The sequence below is a fragment of the Poecile atricapillus genome, chromosome 8, assembly GCF_030490865.1.
Source record: "Poecile atricapillus isolate bPoeAtr1 chromosome 8, bPoeAtr1.hap1, whole genome shotgun sequence".
Lineage (NCBI taxonomy): Eukaryota > Metazoa > Chordata > Aves > Passeriformes > Paridae > Poecile > Poecile atricapillus.
In genome coordinates this window covers 10,018,903-10,045,879 of record NC_081256.1, presented here as the reverse complement: position 1 = coordinate 10,045,879, position 26,977 = coordinate 10,018,903, and the positions used below count along the sequence as shown (strand labels likewise).

At 42.9% G+C, this 26,977-nt stretch overlaps 2 protein-coding genes across 3 annotated transcripts in view; one reads left to right on the top strand and one right to left on the bottom strand.

The window, feature by feature from the left end:
• Positions 1 to 28: 28 nt before the first annotated feature.
• On the bottom strand, positions 29 to 24,084 carry MOGAT1 (monoacylglycerol O-acyltransferase 1). The gene is made up of 6 exons (XM_058843799.1): positions 23,615 to 24,084; positions 13,616 to 13,794; positions 13,004 to 13,205; positions 10,252 to 10,426; positions 6,640 to 6,839; positions 29 to 3,681 (listed from the first exon to the last, which is right to left on the bottom strand). The coding sequence occupies exons 1-6, from the start codon at positions 23,706 to 23,708 to the stop codon at positions 3,527 to 3,529; spliced, it is 1,005 nt and encodes a 334-aa protein (XP_058699782.1). The 5' UTR covers positions 23,709 to 24,084; the 3' UTR covers positions 29 to 3,526.
• A 607-nt stretch (positions 24,085 to 24,691) lies between these two features.
• Positions 24,692 to 26,977, top strand: part of FARSB (phenylalanyl-tRNA synthetase subunit beta) — a 37,173-nt gene continuing 34,887 nt past the window's right edge. Inside the window, exons 1-3 of one of the 2 annotated variants that reach the window (XM_058843798.1) lie at positions 24,692 to 24,849; positions 25,822 to 25,877; positions 26,814 to 26,968. In XM_058843798.1, coding sequence (XP_058699781.1) covers positions 24,792 to 24,849; positions 25,822 to 25,877; positions 26,814 to 26,968 — 269 coding nt within the window. In that variant the 5' untranslated portion in view covers positions 24,692 to 24,791. The remainder of the gene's footprint in view (positions 24,850 to 25,821; positions 25,878 to 26,813; positions 26,969 to 26,977) is intronic. The other variant, XM_058843797.1, reaches the window with a different exon arrangement.

Genomic DNA, 26,977 nt, shown 5'->3' with positions numbered 1-26,977 from the left:
AGTCAGCACAAGCCCACTTTGGTACAAACCTTTATTAGCTGACACCTCCTTGCCACAGCTATCATTGAAACAGCTGACATTTATATTTTACAGGTACCATAAAAAGTTACGAAGTCTAAACTATGCTGCGTAGTCCACAAAGTAAAAATACTCAGGAATGACTTTCTGTCAACAGAATTTGGCACAGAGGTGTTCACACACGAGGGAATAGGCAGGTAATTCATCCTGAGCGTGTCAGGGAGGCAGCGTTTGCACGGTTTAGAGGCAGAGCTTCTCCTGTTGATGGATGGCTGGCTTCTCTGGGATTACCTGTGGCATTAAAAGGCACAAAGAGAAACACCCCACGAAGCAGGCCCCAGGCAGTGTGGCATCCCCACCAGGAATTTGAGTGCTGCCCAGTTCTTCCAGTTGCAGCTGTGGGAGGGTGTGTCACCATTCCTACCAGCTCCTTGCTCTTGCTTTGTCCAGCATGAGCTGCAACTGGAGACTCTTGCTCCAACAAACATGGGCAGCTTCCTCGTGCCTATAGCAGCGCTGGGATTGGTGCCTGTGGTAGCCAAAATGGGTCTGTGGCTGCCAGGGCTCTGGGCTCAGGATTGTTTTACAAATCCACACACTGATACACAGGTCAATACCTTAGATAACACCATGTCTATCACATTTAGAGACAGAAGTTCTACTTTCAAATAGTCCCGGGTGCACTAGACAATTGGTTAATAAAAGGTACTTTGGAAGGACCATCATTAGCAATATGCAGTGGTAACTGAGCAACAATAAATATTTGAGTTGTTTGGAGATTCTGTTGGTTTGGTTTTTGTTGGGATTTTTAGTTTTTGGGTTTTTTTACTGTCTGCATTGTTACAAAACAATGACAATATCAGTAGCCATAGCAACACAATCCCTACTTCTTCTACCTAAGCCAGTTATGGATGGTACAGAGAGCCCACAGATAATTTCCTCACGGAATTCAGAGGAAAGCCTGTTTATAGGGTATCCTTTGGACCAGATATTGTCCCAAAATCAGTGTCCACATATTCCCAAGAAATTTTGATTAATTTAATAAACAAAAAAAAATTGTTACTTTCCATCCTCAACTCAATGCTAATATTTTTAAAATTTACAGCCTGATTTTCTCTGTCATTAAGGTAATGGGAAAAGAGCAGACTGAGAATGAGAGGAAATATCTCATTAGAGCAGATGATCTAGGAGAGAGCAGTCTGTCATAGACTCCAAATTCTTCTTTCATGAATAATCCTCACTGCTCATCAGGGCAGGCAATAAAGAGTCAAATCCAAAGGAAATTTCACATAGCTGACTAAGAAAAAGCAAGAGCTCAGGGGTCATCTGACATTTGTACAATCCTCAGGACCCTGAGACCTCTTCCCATGTAACAAACCTGCCATGTCTGATCTCCCTAGAAACATGCCCTTTCCAGAGCTGAAACAGTCCTGATTTTAAGCTTGTGTCAAACTTGCAAAACCACAGTGTTTCCTCTTCCCAAACCCTGCTCCTAAACCCCATTTTTGCTGAATGATAAGCAACCACTCATTATTTTCCATGCATAGAGACCAGAGATCTCGGGCCAGGGAAAGGTGGGCAGAAAGTGAGGAAGCAAGATGCCTACACCACAGTGATCATCAGTGATCAGCAAAGGTGTGGAAAGGGAGGGCAAGCACACACGGTATCAAGCTCAGGTAGAGGTGGATTGTGGGCACATTGACAGCAGTCTGTCAGGGAAGAGGGGCTTCTTCAAGCACTGAAATTCCAGCCCTGGTTCCCAGAAAGATTGTGTCATTGTAGGGAAAATGAGAGCAGGACTCAGTGTTGGCTCAGTGTTGTTTACATCCGGATGACAAATGGGCACTAGAAGGAAGAGCCCTCTTAAGGAAACCACCTTGTTGCTGGAGGGCTTTTTGAAGCACATACATCTGCTCTGTCTGGCAAATACTTGTTTGGCTTTGGGGTGTTGGTTCAGTTGGAGCTCAGCCCATTTCCACTCTTTTCTTTAAACACCTTCAAATTGTTAAGATATTTTCTTTCCAGAGTTCTGCCTTGTTCTCAAAGCCCCAGCTGTGTTTCTTCTAAGAGCCTACAGCCCATTGAATACACAAGGTGTCCAGTGCTGCTATTCCTGGAGCACCTCAGTGCTCAACTGAGCCAACTGAAGATACCCAGGCTGCCTGACAAGCCCATGCATGACCTGTCAGAGCACCTAACTTATGTCATGTTTAGGCACCAAAACTGCTTAGAGCAGAGCAAACTCTTCACTAACATCAGATGTGCAAAGTCTGCAGGCAGACAGAAAACATTTACAAATACAAGAATTTATCTCATATAAATTCAGTAATATATTACAATTCTTCCCATGCACAATACTCTCCAAGACCTAGGCATTTTCACTGAAAAATAGTTTGGCTAAGATTTTTTTCTTTTCTTTTCTGAAGTGGATATCCACATTCAGGATAGACCTTTTCTCAAATTCAGGCACCTGGTTTATATACAACGCATCCTCTTAACCTGCTGCACCCTAGAGCTATGCTCACACTGCCTCGGCACTGCAGCTGTGTCACCCTGCAGCACCAGCTTAACACACACTTCCCCACATCTGTCAGTGGGGAAAAAAAGGCATTATCAAGTACACTTTCCTTGGTGAAATTTCAGAACTGACTGAACAAATTTGGCTCCCTTTCCTTCTGTGCAAGTGCTTGACATAGGGTCATTCTGAATTTGTACAGGATGAAGAATTCACATGATTCCCTCACTTTTCCTGTTCTGTGCCTGCCATCTCTTCTGAAGCTGAAACACCAAAGCTGCTTCATCTTCCAAACTTATGATCCAAAGCACAGATTGTCCAGAAAAGTCACATCATTCAGTGCTTCCCACCACCCAGCACACACATACACACAAAAATCTCAACACACTCTTCTCCAAACAGAAGGTTTGCTCTGCTCCATGACTTGGACAAACCATTTTTTCCAGTATCCTATTCAGGACTGAAGGATCCTATTTATTCTTGAATTCTCATGTAAGTGGTTTACAGTAGCCATCTGCTGAAAACATACACCTTCATTCCTGTGGAAAAGCAGCAGGGGTTTCTGACGTTCAGAGAACAATCTGATATCATGTTTGATAAATGCTGGTAAATCTTTCAACCTCTAATCAAAGGCTTCTTGGGTTTATACTTCTGCTGCTGATCTCCTGCTGGGGCAATTTCCTATGCTCAAGATGTGGGTAGGTACCATGGTGGTAAGAACATCTGTGTGGAGTCTCTCACTCGCATTTCTGGCACATATGAACCTAAAAGGACAACTCAAAACAGCACCGGCTTTGAGGCTTACATCCCAATGATCCCTCCCCCCACTGCCCAAGAATAAGATAAAAATCAATAAATCATCTAATAATCCATTCTTAAAAGTATTCCTTATACAAGGATAATTACAGATTGCTAAATGTGGATTGCAAGAAAGACATCTTTCAGCAGATACTGTTTCTTTCCATGAGATTCGGAATTACAAATTGTAATTTGCTACTCGAAGATGAGAGATTTATGTGCAGGGATGCCATAATTGCTTTTGTGTTCTTCAAATAATTTCTTTAGTTTCTGTAGATACAATGCATGTAGCTGATCAATCTCTTCAGTGGTGGGGTTCAAGTTCTTTTTTACAGGGATGGGGCTTCCCACTGTAAATCAAACACAACAGCATTAGTGTCATTGATATCTCTTTTTAAGCAGAACTGCTGTCCTTTCTGTAAGAGCTCCACCACAGCTCCCAGCCAGATGGCAGAATCACAGCACAATTTTCTTATCCTGGTGTCTGATCCTGCCTTTCACAGCCTGAATGCTGGGTCTGGTTTTTCACTTCCTTTTGCTCAAATTCAGGTAAAATGAATTAAACCCCACCCCAGCATTTCAGTTTGGCAGCAAAAGAGTGAACGAGAAGAGAGATAAACTCTAACTTGAAGGAGCAGTTCACACTTCAAGATACAATCCTATGCATTATGTGCTGTCTAAAAGTTCAACACAGTATTTAAAAAAATACACTTTCTCACTGTCTTCTGATTTGAATAGTAAAACTACTCAGTGTGAGGAACTTGCTTAAGAGGACAGTGGTGCCCTCAACCACACAGTCACATGAACATGACTGAAGGAAATATTTATCTTGCAATTTATTGAAGATGGCTATCACTGCACCAGAAATGTTGTTGGTGACCTCAGCCTAGGAAGGGGTAGCACATAAATCCCCTAAACCCTGTGAGATGTCTCTAAACCATCCACTGCCCACAAATGTCACTGGAAACAAAATGTTATCCAGGCACTGTGCAAAAGCCTACTACCTGCAGGTGACTCCATGGGAATCCAGAGGGCAGCCTTCTCTTCCACAAAAAGCTATGGCTAAAAAGTGGGTTGCTAAGAGAAGTTTCCCATGATCTCAGTCTTTCCTCAATCACCATTTTTTGACAGCTGTTCTTGCATTGGAAGCACCAAGACCTTAACAGACCCGACTGGGATTACAGAGGAAGTCTAGAAAAACAGAGAGCTAAAAGCACCCCCAGGAATTTTCCAAAGGCACCTGAAAATTCCTTTCAACAGATGTTGCCACTTCAGATTGGATGGTGATGACTAAAAGGAAAGCCTAGCCAGAACCACAAAGAGCTGAGCCTACATTTTCCTGCTGCAGCTCCAGCTGCCACCAGCTCTCAGACCCTGTGTGGTGCTGAAACTCAGACTTTACATGGCTGGGGTGGGAACCCAGCCCTGCATTGAGCAATACCTTAGAGGGGTGTGAAATCAATATACATACAATACAGGATTTCCAGAGGCAGGACAGGAAAGAGCAAACAGACCCCAAGCCCTTCTGCAACAGTCTCTTCTCCCAGGAGTGAAGATTTCTTGTGGAATTGAAAACTACACTCATCCCTCTAATATTATGTGCAGCTTTAAGGAACTTGCTTAATTTGATATTTTAGAGTTGTTTCTATTTCTGAAAAGAAGTAATAAAAAAAATATAAAAATAAAGGAAAAACAAAAGTACTTCACTCATCAAGCCCCAAACACTCAAACTTCACAGATCTTGGCTTAGCTGGATGGCTCATGGATCCATGGCTCCTGAGGTAGGACTGAAATCACCCATACCTGGCCACGTTGGCAGCACAGCTCATCACCTCAGGTGAGCTCACTGTGCCTCTGCAGCTCTCAGGAGCTGAGCCAATGCTTTCAAAGCCATGTTGAGCCATACCAAGAGCACCCCACACACTTCCAAGGACACAGGGATGTTGTGATAGTTCTCAAACATGGGGGAAGAGACACAAAAGGCAAAGAACCTCCTGAGGTCTTACAGGTTCTGTTGCAAGACTCTGGTCTTGCTGATTTGTAGCACTCCTGTGCTTTTGTCATGATGAAGAAATGCCTCAATGAATAAGACATTTTAAGCTTCAGAACAGTCCTGGTGTCATCCACCCGAAAAAAAAAGCAGATTATAGATCTCATCCAATACATCTCATTCCAAAGCTTTGATAAACTCTTTGGCTTTAAAATAAGTGGCAGTTTTAGCCTGCCTATGTATAATGCAGGCTTTAAAAGTTAAATATTTTCAAGATATTCAACTGCATGAACTAATGAAACACAGATCTGCTTGAAATTTCACATAAAAAGAACTATGTTTTTGTCTTAAACATTTTTATTTGTTTCATACTATGATCAAATCAACCCCATATAAAGGGAGGGCCACCTTCAAAGTCCCTCGTGGAACACCAGAAAAGGTCAATTTTCTTTAGTTCTCTCAGGTCAGAATCTGGCTAAAAATGATTTATCAAAAAATTTACAGACAGACAACTATTGCCTTTGCATGAGACCCAGAATCACCTATTTTGCAGAGGTGTGGTTGTCAATAGCACTTGTAAAACCATCAAAAATATGTTCAGTTCCACACTCCAGTGAGAGTAGATGAGCAGTAATGAAAGCTTTTGGGGAAAAACACTCTCCCAAACTGCCTGGTGTGCACACTCACAATTAAACATGACAGGATGTTTCCAAGGGAAAAAAACAAGAGGGAAGGAAACACCTCAAGACCTGCAAAGCCATGCAGGTGGCAGCCTGCCCAAGGGCTGTGGCACCACAATGCATCCTCTCCCTTTCCTCCTGCATCTCTCTCTCTGTCCTGAAGAGCACCAGGTCAGGACCATGTGTGCACCTTCCAGTAGCCCTGCTCCAGAGCTCTGCTGGGGTGGCTGTGCATCAGCTGGAACATCCAACTGCTACTTCTCTGCAGAGCTAAGAAATTAAGGTTCTGGGTTTCTCACAAAACAACTGCAGCATCCAGAACCCACGGCAACTGCTGCAGAGCTGTGGCAGCCCTCTCATAAAAACTGGACAACACTTGGATTTCTTTATGGACTGCCAAGGATAGAAACCTATGGATAACTGAGAACGAAGAGTAACATTTGGCCTGGGACAGAAAGGGGAAAGGAAGAAAAGAACTGCCCCCTTTAACTGGGAAGGACAGTAAACCTCACATACTTGTTTTACATGCACAGTAATAAATTCTGTTAGGACAGATTTATAAATTTATAGATATTAGCAGCACACTGATGAATTTCAAAACATTTGCAAACACATTAGAAAAGGTGCAGGGAACTTACCAACAGTATGAATAGGTTGCCTGTAAGGTATTAAGCCAAAACTGTACTGGAATACTCCTCTAGCATGAAATAGTGGTAAAGCAAATCCCATTATCTTTTGCAACTTCTCCTGTACATTCCTGAGCCATGAACCTTTGGGGTTTGCAACTTGCTTGAATAGTTCATTTTCACCAAAGGAAAACACCGGGACCAGATGAGCCCTGTAAAACAAAGAGGACACTGAGAATTCTACATCAGCCTGCACTTACACTTCAATTCACATCAGCAGCATGGAAACAGTTTCACAATAACCAGCACAGAGAGTTTCAGCAGCTTTGGATTTCATCAGCAACAGGCATTCAGCTCTTCTCATGTGCAGCAGCTTTTTGGATGCCTTGGCTGGTTGGTGTTTTAAAAAAAGAGTAACTGGCACACAGCTAGCAACTTGCTTTTGGCAGTATTTAGTTGGTTGATACCTATTGCAATTTGTGACTGTTTGGAATTATGAAAATGAGTAATTGCACGTATCATAAGTATGTCTTTATCCACCACTATTTCAGCAAGTCCACCTTTGTTCCACTACATTTTTTCCCTTGGCAAGCAAAGAAGCCTCATTGCTAACCTTATAATGTTCCCAGCTGGATGGCATCAAAAACAGATCTTGGCTTCCCCTTGTCTTTTGACTGTAGTAATGCGTGCCCTTGATTTCAGCACAAAAACCATGATAAAAACCAGACACCCTCACAGACAGGAGTGTAATGCCAAATTCCTCCTCTGCTGTCCAATTCCCAGTGAAACCCTGCTTTCTCTGGACTTCTTCAGAAACAGTAGCATTAATCCATTATTATGAGGTCACATCTTACCCACAGAAATTGCATGAACCCACTTTGGCTCTTGCACAGACTAATAAATTCTCATTCAGTTCATGAATTGGCCTGGAAGGAAAGGCACTGAGTAGCTTCTGGACAAACTATTTGAGTGGGTAGGATCAGTGCAGTTGTCTTCAGTAGGTAAACCCATCATTGTATTTAAAACCTTGGCTGCAGTATGGTTTTTGATTAATGCTTAGTTTCATTAACTATTCTACAGAGTTTAGATGAAAAAAAACCCAGGGTAATCCTAAGAAGCCTCTGAATGATTCAGGGATGATTTATTTTCTATACTTATATCTTGATTTCTGTATCTTAGTTCTATTCTGTTGCCACTAGAACATTGTCAGAATGAATTTCTGCAGAGCTGTGAATGCCTGAGGAGGATGCAGTAAGGACAGAGCTGGCTGGAAAACGCTATGGACAGTCAAAATCCACCTGTACAATAAAAAAAACTGCTTCAACAGCTTCTTTGGCCCAAGAACTCACACAGACTATCATTCCCACATACTATCCTGACTAGTGTCTGCTCAAAGTTTCTTTCTCCAGTGGATTTATCACCCTGCCACCTGTAAAAGAAATATCATAATGCCTGGTGCTTACTGTGGCTGTGTAAACACTCCACTTTTTACTACAACACAAAGGCAAACAGGAACATCTTGTGGTGCAACAGCCGTGGTGTCCTGACACTGTGGGATTTGTTTTAATCTAGTGAAGGCTTTTGCAAGATGCTATGTAGGAGGCTGAGACAGAGAAATAAGTAACTTACGATTGTGAAATTAAAGATAAGTTATCTGATTCATCATTTGTTTTGTGTCTTTAGGATTTCTTCACTTCATATCAGATATTTGTATTACCTTGGAACAAAGTGTATTTTGTAGAAGTGCAGAGGATTTTTGCTGACATATTCAGGCCACATTTGACAAACTGCTAGCTGAGGAACACAGCTTTTCTGTGCTGGCAGCACAGGAGCCAGGGCCACAGAGCACAGCCCTCTGCACTGCCCCTTCCTTCCTGTGTTGGTATTTGCTGCTGCAGACCGTGAGCACCAGGAATGTGTGCAGGCACTGGTGGCAGATGGGTCATCTCATCTGCACCCCATGAGCCTCCCTTGCCCTATCACTTCCACTTGATTTGGGAATTTTCCTCCCATTTTGTTAAAAACAAGACATCAAAACCAGAAGCAATGTTGAGTCTTTGGGCAAGAGCTCCGTTGGACTGACACTGCCCACTGCCCTGCTGGGCAGATGAGAAGTCAGAATGCCTATGCTTCACACACAGGCAGGTTTTTGTGCTGGTGTTTGTAGGAATGACCTGTAGCCTGCTGGTTACAGTGACCATGTGGGTTGTAGCCCTCAGCCACTCAAGCAGAGGTAGGAACTGCCAGCCAGGGCAGGGCTCTAGACAGCCATGACCCTTTTAGAAAGACAAGGACCATCACTGGAATCGAAGTAAGTGAAGGGGTAATGGGGCCATTCCTGTGTTTTGTAAGTGTCCCACTCTTGCTGTTATGTGTTGGAGACACTTTTGAAATCAACATCATGAGAGGCACAGGTGTATCTGATTTCTCAATCCAAATCAATTTAGATGAGAGATAACCACCAACAACCTTTGTGATATGACAGACCAGACATCTACCAACATACTCAGAAAAAAAAGTACCTAATATTCTTCTAGTCTCTATGGTTACAACAAATAAAATCTAGTGACTGTTGAGGATTCCACTGAATTAATCAGCAGTTGAGCAAAGACTCACTTAGGCAGTAAACTCCTAATTCAAATATACAAGACTTTTTTCTGGGTACAAATTAGATGAAAATGTTACATTCCATTAGCAAACAAATTCTTTATGAGGATCCTAGTGATATGTATAAGAAACATCCTTAGAATTTTGGCACAGAACAGTTTCTAGAACAGTTTCTAGTTTTTTGCACTCTGTAAAAGCAGAGAGCTCCTCTTCTCAGAGACTGCCTTTTCTCCAGTTAATAGCTTAAAAAGCTCTTACAGATTTCTCAAAACTAGTTTTTTTTTTCTCCTTGCTTCACATGTCAATGTATAATCCTGGGAGCTGTCCAGAAAGTATAGCCAGAACAAATCATTGGTTTCAATATTTCCAATACACAAACCATCTAGACCAGACCAGACCAAATACAATAGCTTTGTGTAAATCACTCAAAATATACTGATACCATCTCTGTTTAATTACATACTGATGGCTGTTTGATTGTAAAAAGTTACCTAGTTTTTCTTGAGATTTTTACCAAAAATTCCCAGGAATTTAGTTTTGCAAATGGCAATCTTCAAAAGAGAGTCTTCAGAATAACAGTGAAAACAAATCTTCCTAGACCATAATTTTCTGTGATTTAATGAAACAGGGCCTGGCTATCCAATTTGTTTGTTTGTTTGCTTAAAATGATAAAAAATTTCTACCTTAATGTGTCTCCAATTTACATAACAGAAAGAATGTCTGCCCTACTCAGAAAACTAGCCAAGATTTACTAATATTGTTTCATAATTCTTACTCTTTGCAAGAAACCACCAAAATAAAACAAGATATGTTAATAACACCTACTGTTACAAATTATGAAAGTCAAAGGGAGTTTTCAACGCTCCCAGATTGGATCTAGGTGGACAGACTGGCTCCTGTGCCAGACATCTGCACATTCTTAGACACTTAGACCCTTTCAAATTCTCTAATTTTATGTAGTATGAACCATATTTAAGAATCAATTTGCATTCAAAGCATGCTTCATGGAAGACCTACCCATGTTTCAGGGCCATTTTAATAAAGCCTTTCCTCTTGAGGATGTTCAAGGTCAGGCTTCCAGGATGTGCATTCAGAGATTCCTCTGCTCCTCCAATCACAATGACAGATGCATGGCCACCTCCTTCATTGTTCAGCACATGTGAGACACTTTCCTTGGATGCAGAAACCATTCCTTCAGGAGGAAACATTTTAAGAGTGACCACTGGATCTTCATGTACAAGTTCAGTGGAATTTAAGAATATTTTTAAATATAGAAATGATGTTTCAAAATTACAACAGCACAGAACAGGTTTCAAAGGTTTGTATTCAACCTCCTCACTCTGCAATAGACTGTGTTTTGGGCATGTGCTTTGATTTCACACTGATGATTTCAATGCTGTTGCCTATTGCAAGAGTTTTGAGTTCTTCAGGGTGTGCTCTTCTGGCAACTTAACTCCCCCTCAGAGACACTCTGTGGCCAAGAACAGAGGAGGTGAATGGCAGCAGATACTGCTGAGAGGCAGCAGCTAAAGCTGTACAGCAGGTGCATATAAACACAGGTACAGAGGGGTTAACAGAATATATAGAGGACTTGTTAACTCAAACATGGAGCTACAATGCCAAGCAGACCCCTCCATTCTTTTCAAAGCTATAAAGCAGCAGCTCCATCTAAGGCAATGGCATGACATCATTAGAAGAAGCAGAAAAGACTCATTTCTACCATTCCTAATAGCTGCATCAGCTCATTCTCTATTAACCAAGCCCAGGCATTCATCTATACTTATGCTAAAATAGCAGATTATATGAAGCTTTTCTGGTACTCCTGCTGATCCAGACACTTCTAATCAGAGGCACACTGCTGTACAAGACTTTATTATCTCCTTAGGTCTTGCTCTGGATTGGTGCTTTGAAAAATCCCTTTTCCAACAGATATGCACCTAATCTTTCAAAGGTTTCTTTTCCTTCTTGCTCTAAGTTTTATTTCAAAGGTTTATAGTGGTCCCATTTACCCAGAAGCCATGTTTAATTACACTGTGTTGAATTAATATAATCTAAGTGACAATTTAGAGATCAAGTCTAGTTTATGTTGTTGGTTTTACAGAGCTGAACTTTTGGAAGTGTTGCTCCCTGCTTGGTCTTTTTTCTAATAGGGAAATTACAATGTGGATTATAAGAATTTTGTTAGAGAGGGAAGATGACTGGGATCTACTTTTGAGAGCTGGCCACCAAGAGGAATAGCTTGCAACTGGAGCAAGTCCAGACGTCAGTAAAAAGCTGCATCCATTTGCCACATATGCTTTCACAGTCACTGCTACTCTGAAAATGCAGCTGACCTGAGACTCACAAGTAATTCAAGTGATGCTCATTCATGTCAGCATGCACTTTCCCTGGAAAGGAAAGCAGAAGCTGCTGCCTTTCCCCAGGACAAACGTGGCTCCTGCTGAAGCTGAGCTGTCAGGCTGCACACAGGGCAATGCTCTGTGCAGCCCGGGAGTGACGCAGCTGCGCTGCCAGAGGCAACAACTGCATGCTTTAGACAGGCAGAAAAAGACTGGGAAATGAAACATTGTGCCAGGAGCATGGCTTTCAGGACATGGAAGATTTTGCAATTGTTTTGTGATTTGACTGGTGACCTGTAATACACCAAAGGTCCCCTCTCATTTATCAGCTGCATACCTGTGAAATCAGAGCTCCATTGCTGGCTATTCTTTAGTGTTTTTTACTGCAGTCATTACTCATTCTGCAGGTAAATATTTGTTCCCATGGGTCAAGATGCCAAAAACATGTAAATCTGACTTCCAGACAATGATTAAAAGACAGTGTTTGAAATTGCAATGTTCTACCATTGCCAATCCCTCGTTTAGCAATAAAGAACACCCTCAGAAATTACATTTGCATGGAAAGGCATTCTCTGATATGTTGAAGTATGCACAGATAAGTAAATCTGATATTAATCTGGGCAACATCCTAGACATGTTTCTGTGAAAGAAGCAGTGGAACAGTTTCTCTGAGATTGCAGCGTTTGTGCTGCAGTCATGAATAAAGTTAAAACTCTGCCTCCCGAACTTAGTCTTGTGTATCAGAACATGCTTAAATGCTGAAGTTGAGTGAATTTCGGTAAAATAATTCCTGTATTAAACCACTGGGGGGGAGCACTGGTGCTTATTTCATTCTTCTCATTTTTCTGTTACACCAACTTGATTGCTTGTTATTTTTTTCTTTTATTACTGTAGTACCCATCATGAATATCACCCCTTTTTGACAAATGCTTCTCAAAACAGAGCAAAAAACTCTTTAGAGTTTACATCTCAATTAAAATCACACAAATTTGCAACATGGGATTTCAATCAGAAGCAGGTAATTAAGTTCTGAGTATAAAGATATTTGTAATGTGCAAGATTAAGCCCTTCAGGTAAGAAATTAGCCTGAATTTGTTTTACATGTGCCTGCTAAATAAAATTACAAATTATTATGTCCTTCTCTTTTTGTACATAATGGATACTCAAGACTGCTGTCTGATAGCTCAAAGGAAAATCAAAAATTTCTTTTCAGAAAAAAACAACAACTAAGTGATATAGTTTATAAAACTATTAATAAAACCTTCCAAAATTTTTTGCCACAACAGTTCATCATAAAACAGAGGTTAAATTTAGCACCAACACTGATCCTTCTGAAATTACTTACCATGTATAAGTAGAGGAATAGGCTCTACATTAGTAACAGAAGCTAAAAGATGGAACAACAGCTGAGACATTCTGCTTTTACCTACCAGCACACATTATGTATTCTCTGAAGAAGGGACAGCCAAACCAGATGGGCATGATATGAAGATATGGAGTAAGCCCAGGAAATAAATTTTTGAAATGAGATTCGGTGCAAAAGTTTCCAAAGGCTCCAGCTACCAGGACCCCATGAGGGTGAAAGCCAAGTAAGTAGTTGTGATTTGGGTTCAGTTCTGAAGTTTTTATAAGCTGAAAAATAGAGTCAGTGGTGGGCATTATAATATTTACCTCAAAAACAACAGTCATGGAGATTGCACATTGACAGGACATAGAAGCAATGACAGTGAATTTCCTTCTGAGCACTTAAAACTACTGTCCTGCTTTACAGATAAACACAGCTTAAATAGGTGTGTCAGGATACCATTTAGACACCATTTACACTCTAGCATTTACTGTCCTGAAGCACTACCTTGTCACCCAACAGTCCAACGAGAAAACCAGGCCCTGTCCCTTTTGTCACTAAATCTCAGATTTCCCAGGCTTTAGAAAGAAGTTAAGTTCACCCTGGAGTGAGTATTAGAATTTTAGCAAAGATAAGTCTTAGATGTGTGCCCATGCTTATGGCTATTCAAGCTGTTTGTGAGAAACCTTTCACTCACATGAATGGGAAAGTATTCTCTGAAGTACTTCCAGACAGTCCAGCTTCTGACCCACTGGGACCGTCTGCCCCCAGCACATGGTGTTTCCCAGTCGAGGTAAAGCCACAGCAGGTACAGAACAGCAAGGAACCAGAAGTTGCCTAGGATCAGGAGCACAAAGAATCCACAGCAAAACTCTGCTACAAGAGACAAAAAGAAAAAGCATAGCAAGCGTTAATCACATCTGTGTCCTTTTAAGACCTGGATTCCCTGATATGTTTTTACAGATTTACACAAAATGCACACAAATTGAACTCAGCTTATTCAATGTTGCGTTGTTACAGTGAAGGTGAAACATCGCAAGGGTGTATCACCTCAGTTTGCTATTTCTCCCTCTACTGCACAACTGGATGTTTGGTAGAGAGCATCTGGTTTACCTAAGGCAAAATAAAAGGAGACAGCAAGAGCTAACAAGGATGTAATGCTTCAGGGAGTGAGAAGAAAGGAAAGCTGGGTAAGGAAAGAAGGGAAAGGAAGCCATGGCAACATCTCTTCTAATTACAGGGATGTTGGGTAATCATTTTCTCTTTCTCAGCTTCTCTACCTATAATACGGGGATGGTAGTTCTACTCCCAGCCAAAAGTGCTGTCACTGGCCAAGGAGATGCACTAGACAAGACCAAAACACGAAGAGGTCCCACTTCAGCCACTTAACACATCAGTCAATGGAGAAGTTCAGCGCTGCTATGGGATCACAATAGCAGGCAAGTCCTGATACTTTCAAACCCAATTAAGTTGAAATTGTAACATCCTGCTACAATAGTGATACAAAAGAATTGTATCATACACAATTCAAGGAGCCAGAAAAAGCTGTTTGGTTAAATAGAATGTGTTACCTGTGGCTCAGCCTTGAAATAATTACTCAGGGAAATCCTATGGAAACTTTACGTTTGTAGAACTTGCAGAATTTTAGTCTTGCAGCATGTTGAGCAGCCCCGCTCTGAGATGTCTGAGGAGTAGGAGCTGCTGCTCTCTGCCCTGTGGTACCCCTGCAGCAGCCTGTTTGCTCTGCCACCTCCTGAACAAACCCCATCAGGCTCATGGATCAGATGCTGAAGTCCAGGTTGCAAGGGAGCCAGGGCTTTAGCATCATAGACATATACAAGCAAAACAGGACCTAGTTCTCAGTGGAAGACTCAATGGGCAGAGTTGCAGGAACCCAGTGTTTGTCAGAGATATTTTAACAATGCAGAAGCAGTACTTTATGTCTTACAATTGTGTGGCCTTCATGAGGGCAATATCCTGTGAAGTCCTAGAAGAAGTTACACCAGTGAAACATATTGAACTAAATACACCACTAAATAGACCACACTTTAAAAGAAACAACAGAAGTACTTCAGGCAATAATTTGGCTCACACAATGCAAAATATTATCAGAATAAGCAGATGAACCAAGAGTAAAACCCACTCATCCTAGTTCAGATCACCTTCATTCAGGAGAGATATTACTTGGGTGTTGAAAAGTCAGTAGATTCCCTAGACTATGCAGATTTCAAACTGAGATCTCAACTTGGTCTACAGGCAGACTTGCATTTCCTCTAGTCTGAATATTTACTTTTTCTGTACTTTAACCAACTTGCTCCTGTGCCTAGTTTGACTGTGCCTTCAAAATAAAATTGGATATCTTGTCTAAAAGGGGATGAACATTTCCAGCAGGAATATGTGCAGAAAAATATGGAATTGCATTTGCTCTGAGGAAGGGAGAAGGAAATGACCATAAAGAAAAGCAGGAGCAGGATAAAATCTACCATTTTCAATTAGATACTCCATTGTTCAGTACAGAAGTTCACTGCTACCTCCTCAACAAGCAACTCCAGTCTTGCACAGAAAAGCATTTGAGTAAAAGCTCTTGAAAAACACCACAGTTAACTGAGGCCCACAGACCCCTAAAGTCAATGTGGAAAACTCACAAGAACTGAAACAAGTTCTAAGGAACATCACTGCTGCAGGACAAGTAACAGGTGAAATATGACACTCAGTTTCTCAGGGAATCCCACTCTAGCACCACTCCAAAATAGGGCACAGAAATCTATCGAGGAAAAGTCATTACCTGTTTCTTGAAGAAAAGATCCTGAAATTATAGAAATTTCTAGGAATTTATAATATAGACAGGACGCCAAGGTTCTTGGTTTAAGTTTGAACAAGTATGAGAAGTTTTTTTTCTAGCTGCTATAGATCAATTAATCTGCTATGCAAAAATTAGCAAGTATTTATATTTCCTACCCTTCCTTTCAGAAGCGCTTTTGACTTAACAGAGAATCAATCACATGGCTTTTTTAACACAGAATCACATGGCTGGCTTTTTACTCTCAGTTTGCTAGCAAACAGCTGAAAAGAGCTTTGTAGCCAAGCATCCTTGCTGTGAGAGCTAATTACATCAGCAGTGAGAAGGCCCAGACAGCAGTACCCAATCCTATGCAGATAAACACACACCAGATCAACAAACTGCTGCTCTGCTTTAGCTAGGACACCTTCCTGAGTGCACACAAGGTATGGGGAGATAAGTATGCTGTTAGCACTTCCTAAGGGGAGCACAGCATCCTGTAGGACTAAGATGATGAGTGCATTTCCAATGAGACATGTGAGGCAAATTCCTTTTACCCTACCTCCTCATTATTTCAAGGAATTAGCAGTCTGCAAGATGATGAGCTCCCCTTAGGATGACTCAAACCCAATGAGCCTATAAACACAAACCTGATGTTTTCTCCTTCAGACAAGACAGTGAGTAAATAAGTAACAACCATTTTAGCTAAATACATAAACAAATTCCAGGCAAAAGGTGAATAACTTGGGATTTGTCATTCTACAGCATCCTTGTGTCCTTGGATCTAGTCCCAGTATACGTTCTAAGTGTAATTTTTTGGTTGAACTTGAATTAGAGCTTTGAAAAATATCTCTGTATATATATATTGGATTTTGGGGATGGGTGAGGGGGAAGGAGGAAATATAGATTAAAAGACAAATCAGTGGCATGGAACTCTGAACACTGGGTTTGTGAATCAATGTTGGTGTGTCACTTCTCCTCCATTTCCTATTTACAACATATGGATACTCATATTTGGCAACAAATGGATGAAAACCACTCTGTGTAGTGTTAGCTACCAGCACTGAAAGCCATCCTGCCCAATGATGTTTGTACACCTGATTCTTCAAACATTAATCAGGCTCTAAGCTTGCAGCTGGGGGCACCAAACTTACAAAATAGTTAAATACCAGAGATAGGAAGTAGGAAAAGAGCACAGGTTAAATCTGGAAATTGGAAGCTTCAAAGTCATTTGGAGTTACTAAGGCATCAAAAATGTTTCATTAACATCAGTTGTGAAAGCCACCAAATGCAAGATTGGCCCTAGGAGAGAGGGCTCCCATTATGCTCAGAGCAGTCATGGACAGCATGCCTGGGCAGTGCAGGTGTGTCCCTGGTGCCAGGGGTGCTGGTCTCTCCCCAAGCAGCACTACAGGCTCTCTGCAGTGATCCAAAAACTATGCAAAGGAGCTCACTGAAACCTCAGGACAGCTCTGAACTCTGAGCTAGTTCCTGCCATGTCCCACATACAATTAGCAAAGCTTTCTCTAAACACATGATGCTGCTCTGTCTTAAATGAGCTGGAGACATTCAGAATTCAGCAATTTGAACCTCATCCCACCAAGGACACGGTAAAAAAAACCCCATCTTTATCCCCCTGGCATCCTAGCAAATACACAGATGCAGAAGTGACTCTTAGTATTGCCCCTCCTGGGGCTTTAGGAGTATGTGTGTGTACCAACACACACTGCAAGGTGAAAAGCTCATTTCTTACATCTGTGGACACAGGGGAAAAACAAAAACCAAAAAGAAAAATTACATTCTTCAACAACCATGTTGATGTATGTACAACAACAGTGCTGTTCCTATCCTTAGTTGTCAAGGCAGCAATGTCTCTGAGCTAGGTTGGTAACAGAACTTCAGAGGGAACACAGAAGAATTGTACCATGATGTTTTCATCCCTAATGAATATCTGCTCCTCACTATCATTCCTCAAGCTACCACTGATCAGTAGATTTTGGCATTAAAACAAATTTCCTCACTTACAGGATACTTTCATGCAGAAAAAGGAATTAATCACCCTTAATTTCTGAAAATATTCTCCAAATTATTTATATATATCATGAAGAAAAGGACAGAAATTCAAATGAAGGAACAACTACAGTAAATGGACTCCAATATTCCAAACAAAATAAGACCTGAGACAAGAGGCAATATCTGAGAATAGGCAGCCTGCCAAGGCAGCAATAAGCAAGTTCGTGCCTCTGCAGAATATTGCTCTGCAGCTTTTACATAGAAAGCCTTTTTAAAAGAAAGTGGAGACATAATGTTAGTCCTGTCCTGTTTAAAGCCCACTGCTCTGCAATTCTGTCAATGAATTTCCACCAGTAACACAGGAACCCACTGACATTTTTTATCCATAGCAGATAAGGACTCCCCAGAAAAAGAAAAAAAAAAGTGGGAGTTTATTTAAACTGACTGCACTGGAAAACTGTTGGCATCCCCAGAAATTTAGTAGCCATGGCCAGAACTGAGGTGGTTGGGCAGCCAGCATTTTTTGGATATGGGTCAGTCTCCTGTGAGGGCCTTTGTCAGGTTGTTGGTTACAATTAGAGTCACAAAGATATCTGAGCATTCCTACCAAGGAAGCTGTATCTCAACAGCACTGTGACAACAAACACAAACCCTCAGCTTTAGAGGACTGTTTTTCCTGAAATTTGGTTCCAAGTTCCCAAGACCTTCCACTGGCAAATACTGATAAACTAGAGATATAGAGCATTACACACAACTGACTTGGAGGTAGAGTGGCCTGGGTACCATAAATCCCCAAGTTACTAATTGCCAAATACCAAGACAGCATGCCAAATTTAGTCTACATATTTCCCATTTCTTTTCTTTCTCCTTAGGCATTCACAGTCACTTATTTTCACATAGACGTTGTCAAGCTAGGGTCTCTGGCCTGATGCAGAGACATTTTTTCTCATTATTTTTGAGAGATACAAACAAATAGACACATGGTTAAATTCCCTCCCTAAGATGTAGGTAACAGAGGCAGCATTCCTAGAAATACTAGTCAGTAAGTATCCTGTTATTCTCTGTGATCACACTTTAGTCCCTACCCATAGGCCACCAATAAACTTCACAGATAAATGAGTACAGAGTGACAAAAACAAGTAGCAATACCAGCCAGCTTGCTTAGGGAGGGCCCTTGGAGTTTAGCTGAATTTTTCTAAAGCATCAAAAGAGTTTTTTTAAAAAAGACTTTGAGAAAAACAAAACCATATTAGTTATCCAGCTGTAGCTGATGAATTAAATCAGCACCAGAGAACAAAACATCATGACATGTTTGCAGAACAGGTTAATATTTGCTTTAGCACATTACACTGACACCTTCTTTCTCAACACAGAAATCACTTATTATTCCAGCAGCAATCTCTCACTCTGTGGCAAATGTTTCATCATTTCTATTCTTTTGGGGAAGCCAGACCCACAACTCAAAACTGTGTCCAGCAAGTTCAATTAACAGACTGCTTCATCCTACATGCACAGAAGTTTAATCACTAGAGAACAGGATGTAGTTTAATATATACCAATGTCTTCAGCATATTATTTTGTGGTTTTGTGCATCTATTAAAGCATACCTTATATTATATACTGATTTTGCATTATTAAGGGTTTCACAAATAAATACAGGGGTGCCTGCATAACAGTCACTTCCTAAACCCCCAGTGAGGAGACCAGGGACACTGTTGGGCCCCAAAAGTGGGCCTAAAAAGATGCACCATTCTCCCTGACCATCATCTTTTCTCAGAGAAAAACCCTGGTGTCCCTGCTGGAGGGTTAAACTCTCATTTCCCTCTCCCTTTGTCTGGCCCAAGACTCCACCACTCCAACCAAGTTGCTCAGTTCTGCATTTGATTTTGTACATGCTCAAACCCCACATGCACAAACTCCATTTTCACATCAGGGGCACAGAAGTTAGCAGGAGCACATAGCTCGCCTTCTAGCTTTACTTTCTTCAAAAACGTTGTTGTTTGATTTGTGTACATTAGAGAGAAAGGAAAACAAAAGGCTGAAGCACTGGGAAAGCAGCACTTCAACCAAATCTGACTGATTTTCCTTTGTTTTAATGGTTTTGCCTTTAAATGAACCCTTTGGTCTACTTCCTACCTGGGTGCTGCTCACCTCCTGATACAAACTGAACCTTGCTGACAGATGTGCAGTACTGAGGCACACAGCTCACACACACCAAGGATAAATGTCTACTGCTGTGTGCTGTGTGAGAAACACAAAACCTACATCTGTTCCCAAATAGGAAGATACCAGACATAATGGCAAATGCAGCAAAATTAACTCAAAGCTCTTTAGAAAACTATTTCCAAGCTTAAAAACAAAGATTTCCTGCAAAAACCAAGCACATCCACTGCATTCATTGACAGTGACAATTTCTTTAGTGCACATGAACCTGTGATACAAAAATGGGTGTTACGTAACCTCTTTGCTTTGTCAGTCCAGCAGCACTTACAGGCTTGGAGATTTTATTTCTCCTGGTGACTTTCTGCCTGGGGTTGGGTTGGACAATGGCACAGAGAGATCACACAGGCAGCACACAGCCTCACAGGCAGACATGGTGTGGGTGTTACACGAGCTCGGAACAGGGCCACACCTGGCCCAGGACTGTCAGTCCCCGGCCAAGCGAACAAATCTCTAATAATTGTAATTACAGGCATAAAACTACGATCTGTAAAAATTTTCTGGTTTGGCCGTTTATAAAGTAGATACTACAACATTGCAAAACTTAATGTCTTTGCTGTTTCAGCAAAATAACACTAAAGGCTTGACATTATGCTTCAGCCTGAAGCTGTTTTGGATTTGTGCTTAATACGGTGAGAAACAGCAAGATTTTAACACTTGCCAGTTTTCAGTTTTAACAGCTTTATTTTTCTAGACTCAAGATTGATAACACTTGTCTTTCAAAAGACAATTAAAACACTTTTCTCTTTCATGGAACTTATACCCAAACTTTTCTGGTCTGCTGTACTCGGAAAACATAAGATAGAAACCCACATAGCATTTTCAGCCAACACACGGTGGGAATCTGTTAATGGGCTTTTCTCTCATCTAATCCAGAAACTCTCACATACACAGCCCTGTATTTCAGAACTTATTTTTGCTTCTGGTGTCGTGCCCCTGGATAATGAACAGGCAAATCACTGTTACAATGAAAACTTGTCTTTTCCCTTTGAGGGTGAACTTTGGCAGCTTGCAGCACAGAACAAGGAAGCACAGGAACTTACAGCCAGAATTTTAAAGAGGTTCCTTTTGTATATAATGAAATTCTGTGCACATCTGTACAGCTTTTTTTGAGACAGAGGCATGTTTACTCTGCCTACGCTGCACAGCAGAAGGAATGGATCTGGAGTACAGATCCAGCCCAAGCTGGTACACTGCATGAAGAAGCAGAACTTTGCTTGTACCAGGCTGCTGCTGCCATTTTTTCAGTATTTGTAGACTAATTCACTCTTTCTACTGTCGGGATGAGATTTAGGCTTCAACAACTACTTCATGTCTGTATTTCAGGCCAGCTTGTGAGTTTCACAAGTAAGAGGGCATTTTCAATCATCAGTTCCACAGTGTCAGAAAACCATACAGCATTGCAACAAAACAAGCCTGGAGAGCAAGGGCTTTTTACGTTTTTCAAGATAAAACCAACAGTCCTCTATCCAAGTCACATTGTTCATTCTACGTTGTAATAGGCTCATATTCCCCTTACAGCTTACTCAGTGTGCAAAATCACTTTTTCATGCATCTCTCACCAGATTTGAAGAATATCACTGACCAATTCAGCTTTTTTCATTCAGGACACTAATTTTCAGAGTTCTCTTACTTCATCTGTTAGTCCTGTAGTTCATTTTACTAAGCTATGGCACGTTACAACATACCTAGATGGACAACTTTAGCAGCTAAGCCAGTACCCACTTATTCACTGCTCTGAACAGAATCCCTCTATCTATATTATGAATCATTAGTTGTCATAGGGTATTATCTGTTCAAGTTTTCACATGCAGATATGTAACACAAGACAGACAATCAAGATTGTGCTTGGCATAAACTAGTTCCAGACACACATAAACCCCCAAAGAACACCTAAACCTCCAGCCTATTCTGTGATGAACTCACACAGTATTTCACTGGTCCTGAGGCATCTCCTCCCCAATTTGAAAGTGTCACTATTGAATCCAAAGCTCACAAACAAACAACGGCTGTTCAGGGGAAAAAATACAAAAACAAAACCTGAAAAATCCAGACATGGGGCACTCAAGAACATCAGAAACCAGACCATTTCTCACTGCTTTAAGTTATTTAGGATTTATCCACCTGAATTTTCCTGCAGCTAAGTGAAACTTTTTGGCCAGATCACTGGCTGCCCTGTCACTGAAAGTGTCTGCCTACGAAATGACAAGATCACCTTGGTCAGCTCTAAAGATAAACATCCCCATGGTGCACAAGCAGATAATTATTATTAGAATCAAATTGTTAATCAAGCATTCTTGCAAATCCATTTTTTCATGATCACATGAACTCACTATACTCAACATAACTGGCCATAAGACCATTTCCAAGTTGATTTTCCTCGACGTTCCCAGGCAGTGCCAGCTGCAGATGACAGCTCCCTACTTCGCCCACCAAACTACAAAGAGGGGATTTTCTGCATCCCAATCACTTCTAGTAAGCACAGGAAGATGTGGTTTTCTGCAGCAGTATTGCTACATTAGGGGAAAAAAAATGTTTTCTTCCACTGCTTTATGAGACTGAAATAATGGCTCATGCCAAGACCTAATTCAATAACAGAAAATTAAAAGTACAGACTACTTACAATGTAGCCACAAACATAAACTGTTTATCATTTAACTACATATAATTTAGAGGTAACAGAACATCTGCTGATTATTCTGTGAAGATGCTTCATACCCTCCATACTTCCTCCAAATCTTTCATGGGTGGGCTAACCTAAAAAAAAATAATTAATCTGAAAGACATCAGACTATCTTAAGGATAATATATTTGCAAGACATACAAGGAAGATATGTGCCCATCCTTTTCTACTTGTAAATCCTAGAGCAGAGATGATCATGAAGCGTTCCAGCATTTCCAATAATACACATGTGGCTCTGTACCTCAGAACAGACTGCTCAATAACCACTTCCCAATTTATACAATCCAAGGATTCAGTCTCATAGAGTTAAGGCTTATCTTACCTTATCAAGTGATTCATTTCATCGAATTTGAGATACCTACCCACGTGAATTGGATTTTCTGCTGTGAATAGGTACTTAGTAATAGGTGTCTATTAAGATATTAGGAACATTAATTATAGAGGAATAATCAGTGGAAAAAGATTACCAAGTAGAATTAGCAACACTTTCATAAAGCCAGTGAGGATATTTTCCCTATATTTACAGAAGTGTCTGCATTGGAGTCAATTCACTGACAATGCCCATTAATTTTCATTACCTTGTTAAATGAGAATTTTATTGAACTACAGCATATAAAGTTATTTTACGAAATTACGAATGAAAACAGCATTAGTCTTGTCCCAGACTTGGTCACGTTCAATAAAAAAGTTGCTGTCACAAACCTACTGGGAGTCTCAAGGAGGAGCCACAGACATTAGCTTTTTAAGATCATATTTGAAAAAGAACCCGTAGAAAGAAATAGACCCCCCAAAGAGAGGAAAAGCCATCCAAAGCTTTCAGGGAAGAAAGAAGTGCGATGCTCTTGCCCGCCCGGGGATCTGCTCGCCCCCGGCCGCTTCTGCACCCACGTGGAGCCGCGGGCTGGCACCGAGCGATGCCCACGGGTAACGCCGGACACCGAAAAAGCCGCTTCTCGCCCTTTTCTCTCTGGGGCAGGGGCAGGGAGGAGGAAGGCTGTTACCCAGCAGGAGAAATGAGAAGATCCACTGCAGCACGGCGACTGTCTGGATCCTCCTCTTTAGAGGGATATTGATGGGGGCAAACTCGACCTTCATGCTGTCGGAGAGCAGCGCGGGAGGCGCGGACCTGCCGGCTCCGGCTCCAGCCGCCGCACCTGCCCGCAGCGCGCCGCTCTGCCGCGGCCCCGGCCGTGCAGGACGCGCCCCTCCCGCCGCCGGCGCTGCCCACGGCCGCGGGTCCGACAGGCGGGGACGGGGAGGCGGTGCCGCCCGCCCCGGCCGCGGGAACCTGATCCCGGAGCAGGAGCGGGCAGAGCCCGGGCGCGGCTGCGGGGGCTGGCGGCTGCTGCACCCCCTCCTCCCACGGGCGGCCGGCGCGGCTCCCCCCGCCCGCTTCACGCTCCGCAGGAGCGGCACCGGCCGCAGGCAGCGTGGCTCTGCCCGAGCGAGCCCCGCGCCCGCGATCCAGGTGTGTCCGCACCCAGCACCTGGCCTTTTCCCCTCGGAGCGGCCGGAGACCCGGCACTCCGGGGCGTGCTTAAGGCTCTTACCATTAAAGAGCTTATGGAGCTGACCCAGAACTTAAGAGCTCCTGCAGTGTTTTGGCGTCAAGCGTTTAGTTTTTAATTAAACCAGTACACGCACAGCCTCCTCCCGCCCGCGGCGTTTGGCCCGGGGTGTTCGTGACAGGGATCGTCAAAATAAAACTTCGGAGTGAAAAATAAACCACCCCCCGAAACTTGCACAGCGTTGCCCAAGCTGACCCCCACTTCTGCACGGGGACGGCGGCAGCGCCGGGATTCCGCATCCTCCGCGGGGACAGGGACAGCGCGGGGACTCGCGGTCCCACAGGGGGGCCGGGGACAGCGGCACCGCCGGGACTCGCGGTCCCACACGGGCCGCCCCTCCCGCCCAGAGCGGGCTCCCGGCGCTGGCTGATGTCACCGCCGTAGCTGCCCGCCGCGCTGCCGGGGCTCGGCGCACCGCCCGCCCCCTTCCCCAGGACCCGGACGGGATCGGAGCAGCGCCCGGCCGCCCGGGCGCGCTGTCACGGCGCCGAGGAGCGCGGGGGGCGGCGGGTGCGGGCGGGGAGCTGAGGGCGGCCCACGGGCAGCGCGGCGGGAGCGCGGCGGGGCCTGGCGGGTGCGCGGCGCAGGCGCAGCGCGGGCCCGGGCCGCCATGCCGACCGTCAGCGTGAAGCGGGATCTGCTGTTCCGGGCGCTGGGCAGGAGCTACAGTGAGTGCCCGCCATCCCTGCCATCCCCGCCGGGCCGCGGGACGCCCCCGCCGGGCTGCCGTGGCCGCGCTCCCTCCGCCGCTGCCCGCCCCGGCCGGCGCGAAGCCCTGAGCGCGCACGGTGCCGCCGCCCTCGGCGCCCTGCGTGTCCCGGGGCTGCACCGGGACTCTCGGGGAAGCTCCGGCCTCAGAGCGCCGGTGGCTCCCGTGCCGCCGGCTCCTCGCCGGCCCACGGCACGGCAGGCACAGCCATGTGTTATTCCTGGCCCCTTCGGGCCATTGCCCCGACACGCACTGCTCGAGATATCTCGGGAAGGTGCAACCACGCGTCTCCGCATGGCGGATTCTGGTTGGAGTGTCACTGTATGTTTCAGGATCTGGTTAAACGAAGAAGGAGAGAGAAAAGGGGGGAGCAGGCAAAGCGAGCAGTGAATAGCGTGGGGTTATTCAGCTCTTCCTTCTCGGCTCAGGAAGCAGATTTAAGAACTTCTCGGCCGGAGGAGCGTTCAGGACATGCAGTGGTTTAGACGGGAGCTGTTCAGCCCGGTGCGGATCTGCATTGTCAGATCAGGCCTGTGTCACTCACATGTTACAACGCAGTTGATGCAACCTCTCTAGATCAACCTGAGTGATCAGAATAGGAGCACATGGCAGAAGCTGCCCAGTTACTCCCTTCTGATTTCATTATCTGTTCAGGCCAGGGTTGCTCTGACAGACTTGGCTGAGGAGCTGAGCTCCAAAGATCAGAAGCCCTCCCTTGTGGCTATTAGAATATCATGTCAGTAAATTGACTATGTACTAAAGAAGCTGCTCCTCAGATTCAAATATAAGGAAAATTCTTTAAATTACTTTTACCTTTATTTTTGTTTTTCAGAATAGAATTTGTTACATTGTTTGAAAACATTCCAAACTCAGACACAAAAATTAGACCGAGGTCTGCTTATTAACCAAAGTTCACCCTCTTCTTTCACAGCGGATGAAGAATTTGATGAGCTTTGCTTTGAATTTGGTTTGGAGCTTGATGAAATTGTAAGTAATGTTTTTCTTTGTTGCTTTTTGAGTAGATATAGCATATTGACAGCATTGCTTTTTGGTAAGAGTTTGTATAGCACTGTTTCCAGCATGTCCCCTGGTACAGTGTTGTAATGGACTGTATTAACACAGGTGTTTTGAATCTGGAGAAAACCCCTCAGACTTACCAAAGTTACTGCTTTGGAAGCAAGAGACTTCAAGATGGCATATTGCAATACTTTCTGGAGGCCAACAGTCTGTGCCACTTGCTCTTCAGTCTCAGGCACTGTTTTATTTAGCAGCATAAATATGGCCACAGAGCACGTATTACCCATATTTTACAAGATCTGTTTGGCTTTGTTTGAAATGCAGTTGTCTGTGGAATATCCACAAAAAACATATTTGTCCTGGACATTGTTACCTGAGTTGTAACTAATTTATATTTCATGTTTTGATTTAGATTCTGTGCTTGTGGAGATCTGCTGGCCCTGATAACTCTATCCATGCAAATCTTGCTCAAGTAGACCTGTTTTGTTTTTGCCATTTAATTTTAATTTATTGGCCTTTTAATGATGTTTATCAAAAGATAACATAATATGTTACACTTTATTTCAATATAAATTTGATTATGACAAGTCACTTGCCGATCTATTGCCAAAAATAAGGTCTCGGATCTCTACTGGGATCTGACACCCGGGAGATTCTTGCTTCTATACTTCTATAATGTTTTTTCTTAGAATTAAAATTTTAATACTGAATTTTTCTTTTTTTACACTGCTTTACAGTGAATTTGAGGTTTTATGTAATTTCTTGTATTTAGTATGTCCATTTGCTGTATAAATGCAAATTAGTGTTAAACTTCTAATCAATACAGATTCTTTTTTCATATCACTGTCATACTGCTGTCAATGTTGAGATATATCATGTTAAAACCACTTTTTTGCTTCATTTCAGACATCTGAGAAGGACATTATAAGTAAGGAAAAAGGTGAAGAAAAGGCAAAAGGTGCATCTGATGTCGTTCTCTATAAAATTGATGTTCCTGCCAACCGCTATGATCTGCTTTGCCTGGAGGGGTTGGTCCGAGGACTACAGGTCTTTAAGGAAAGGTAAGGCAG

Bases quoted from the DNA above. Each gene is read 5' to 3' on its own strand.
- MOGAT1 (XM_058843799.1), bottom strand. From the start codon at position 23,708: ATGAAGGTCGAGTTTGCCCCCATCAATATCCCTCTAAAGAGGAGGATC. The intron at 13,206-13,615 runs GTGAGTGAAAGG...TCTATTTTTCAG, and splicing joins GAGAATACTTTCCCATTCAT to CTTATAAAAACTTCAGAACT. The intron at 6,840-10,251 runs GTAGGTCTTCCA...TTTGTTTTACAG, and splicing joins AAAATGGCCCTGAAACATGG to GGCTCATCTGGTCCCGGTGT.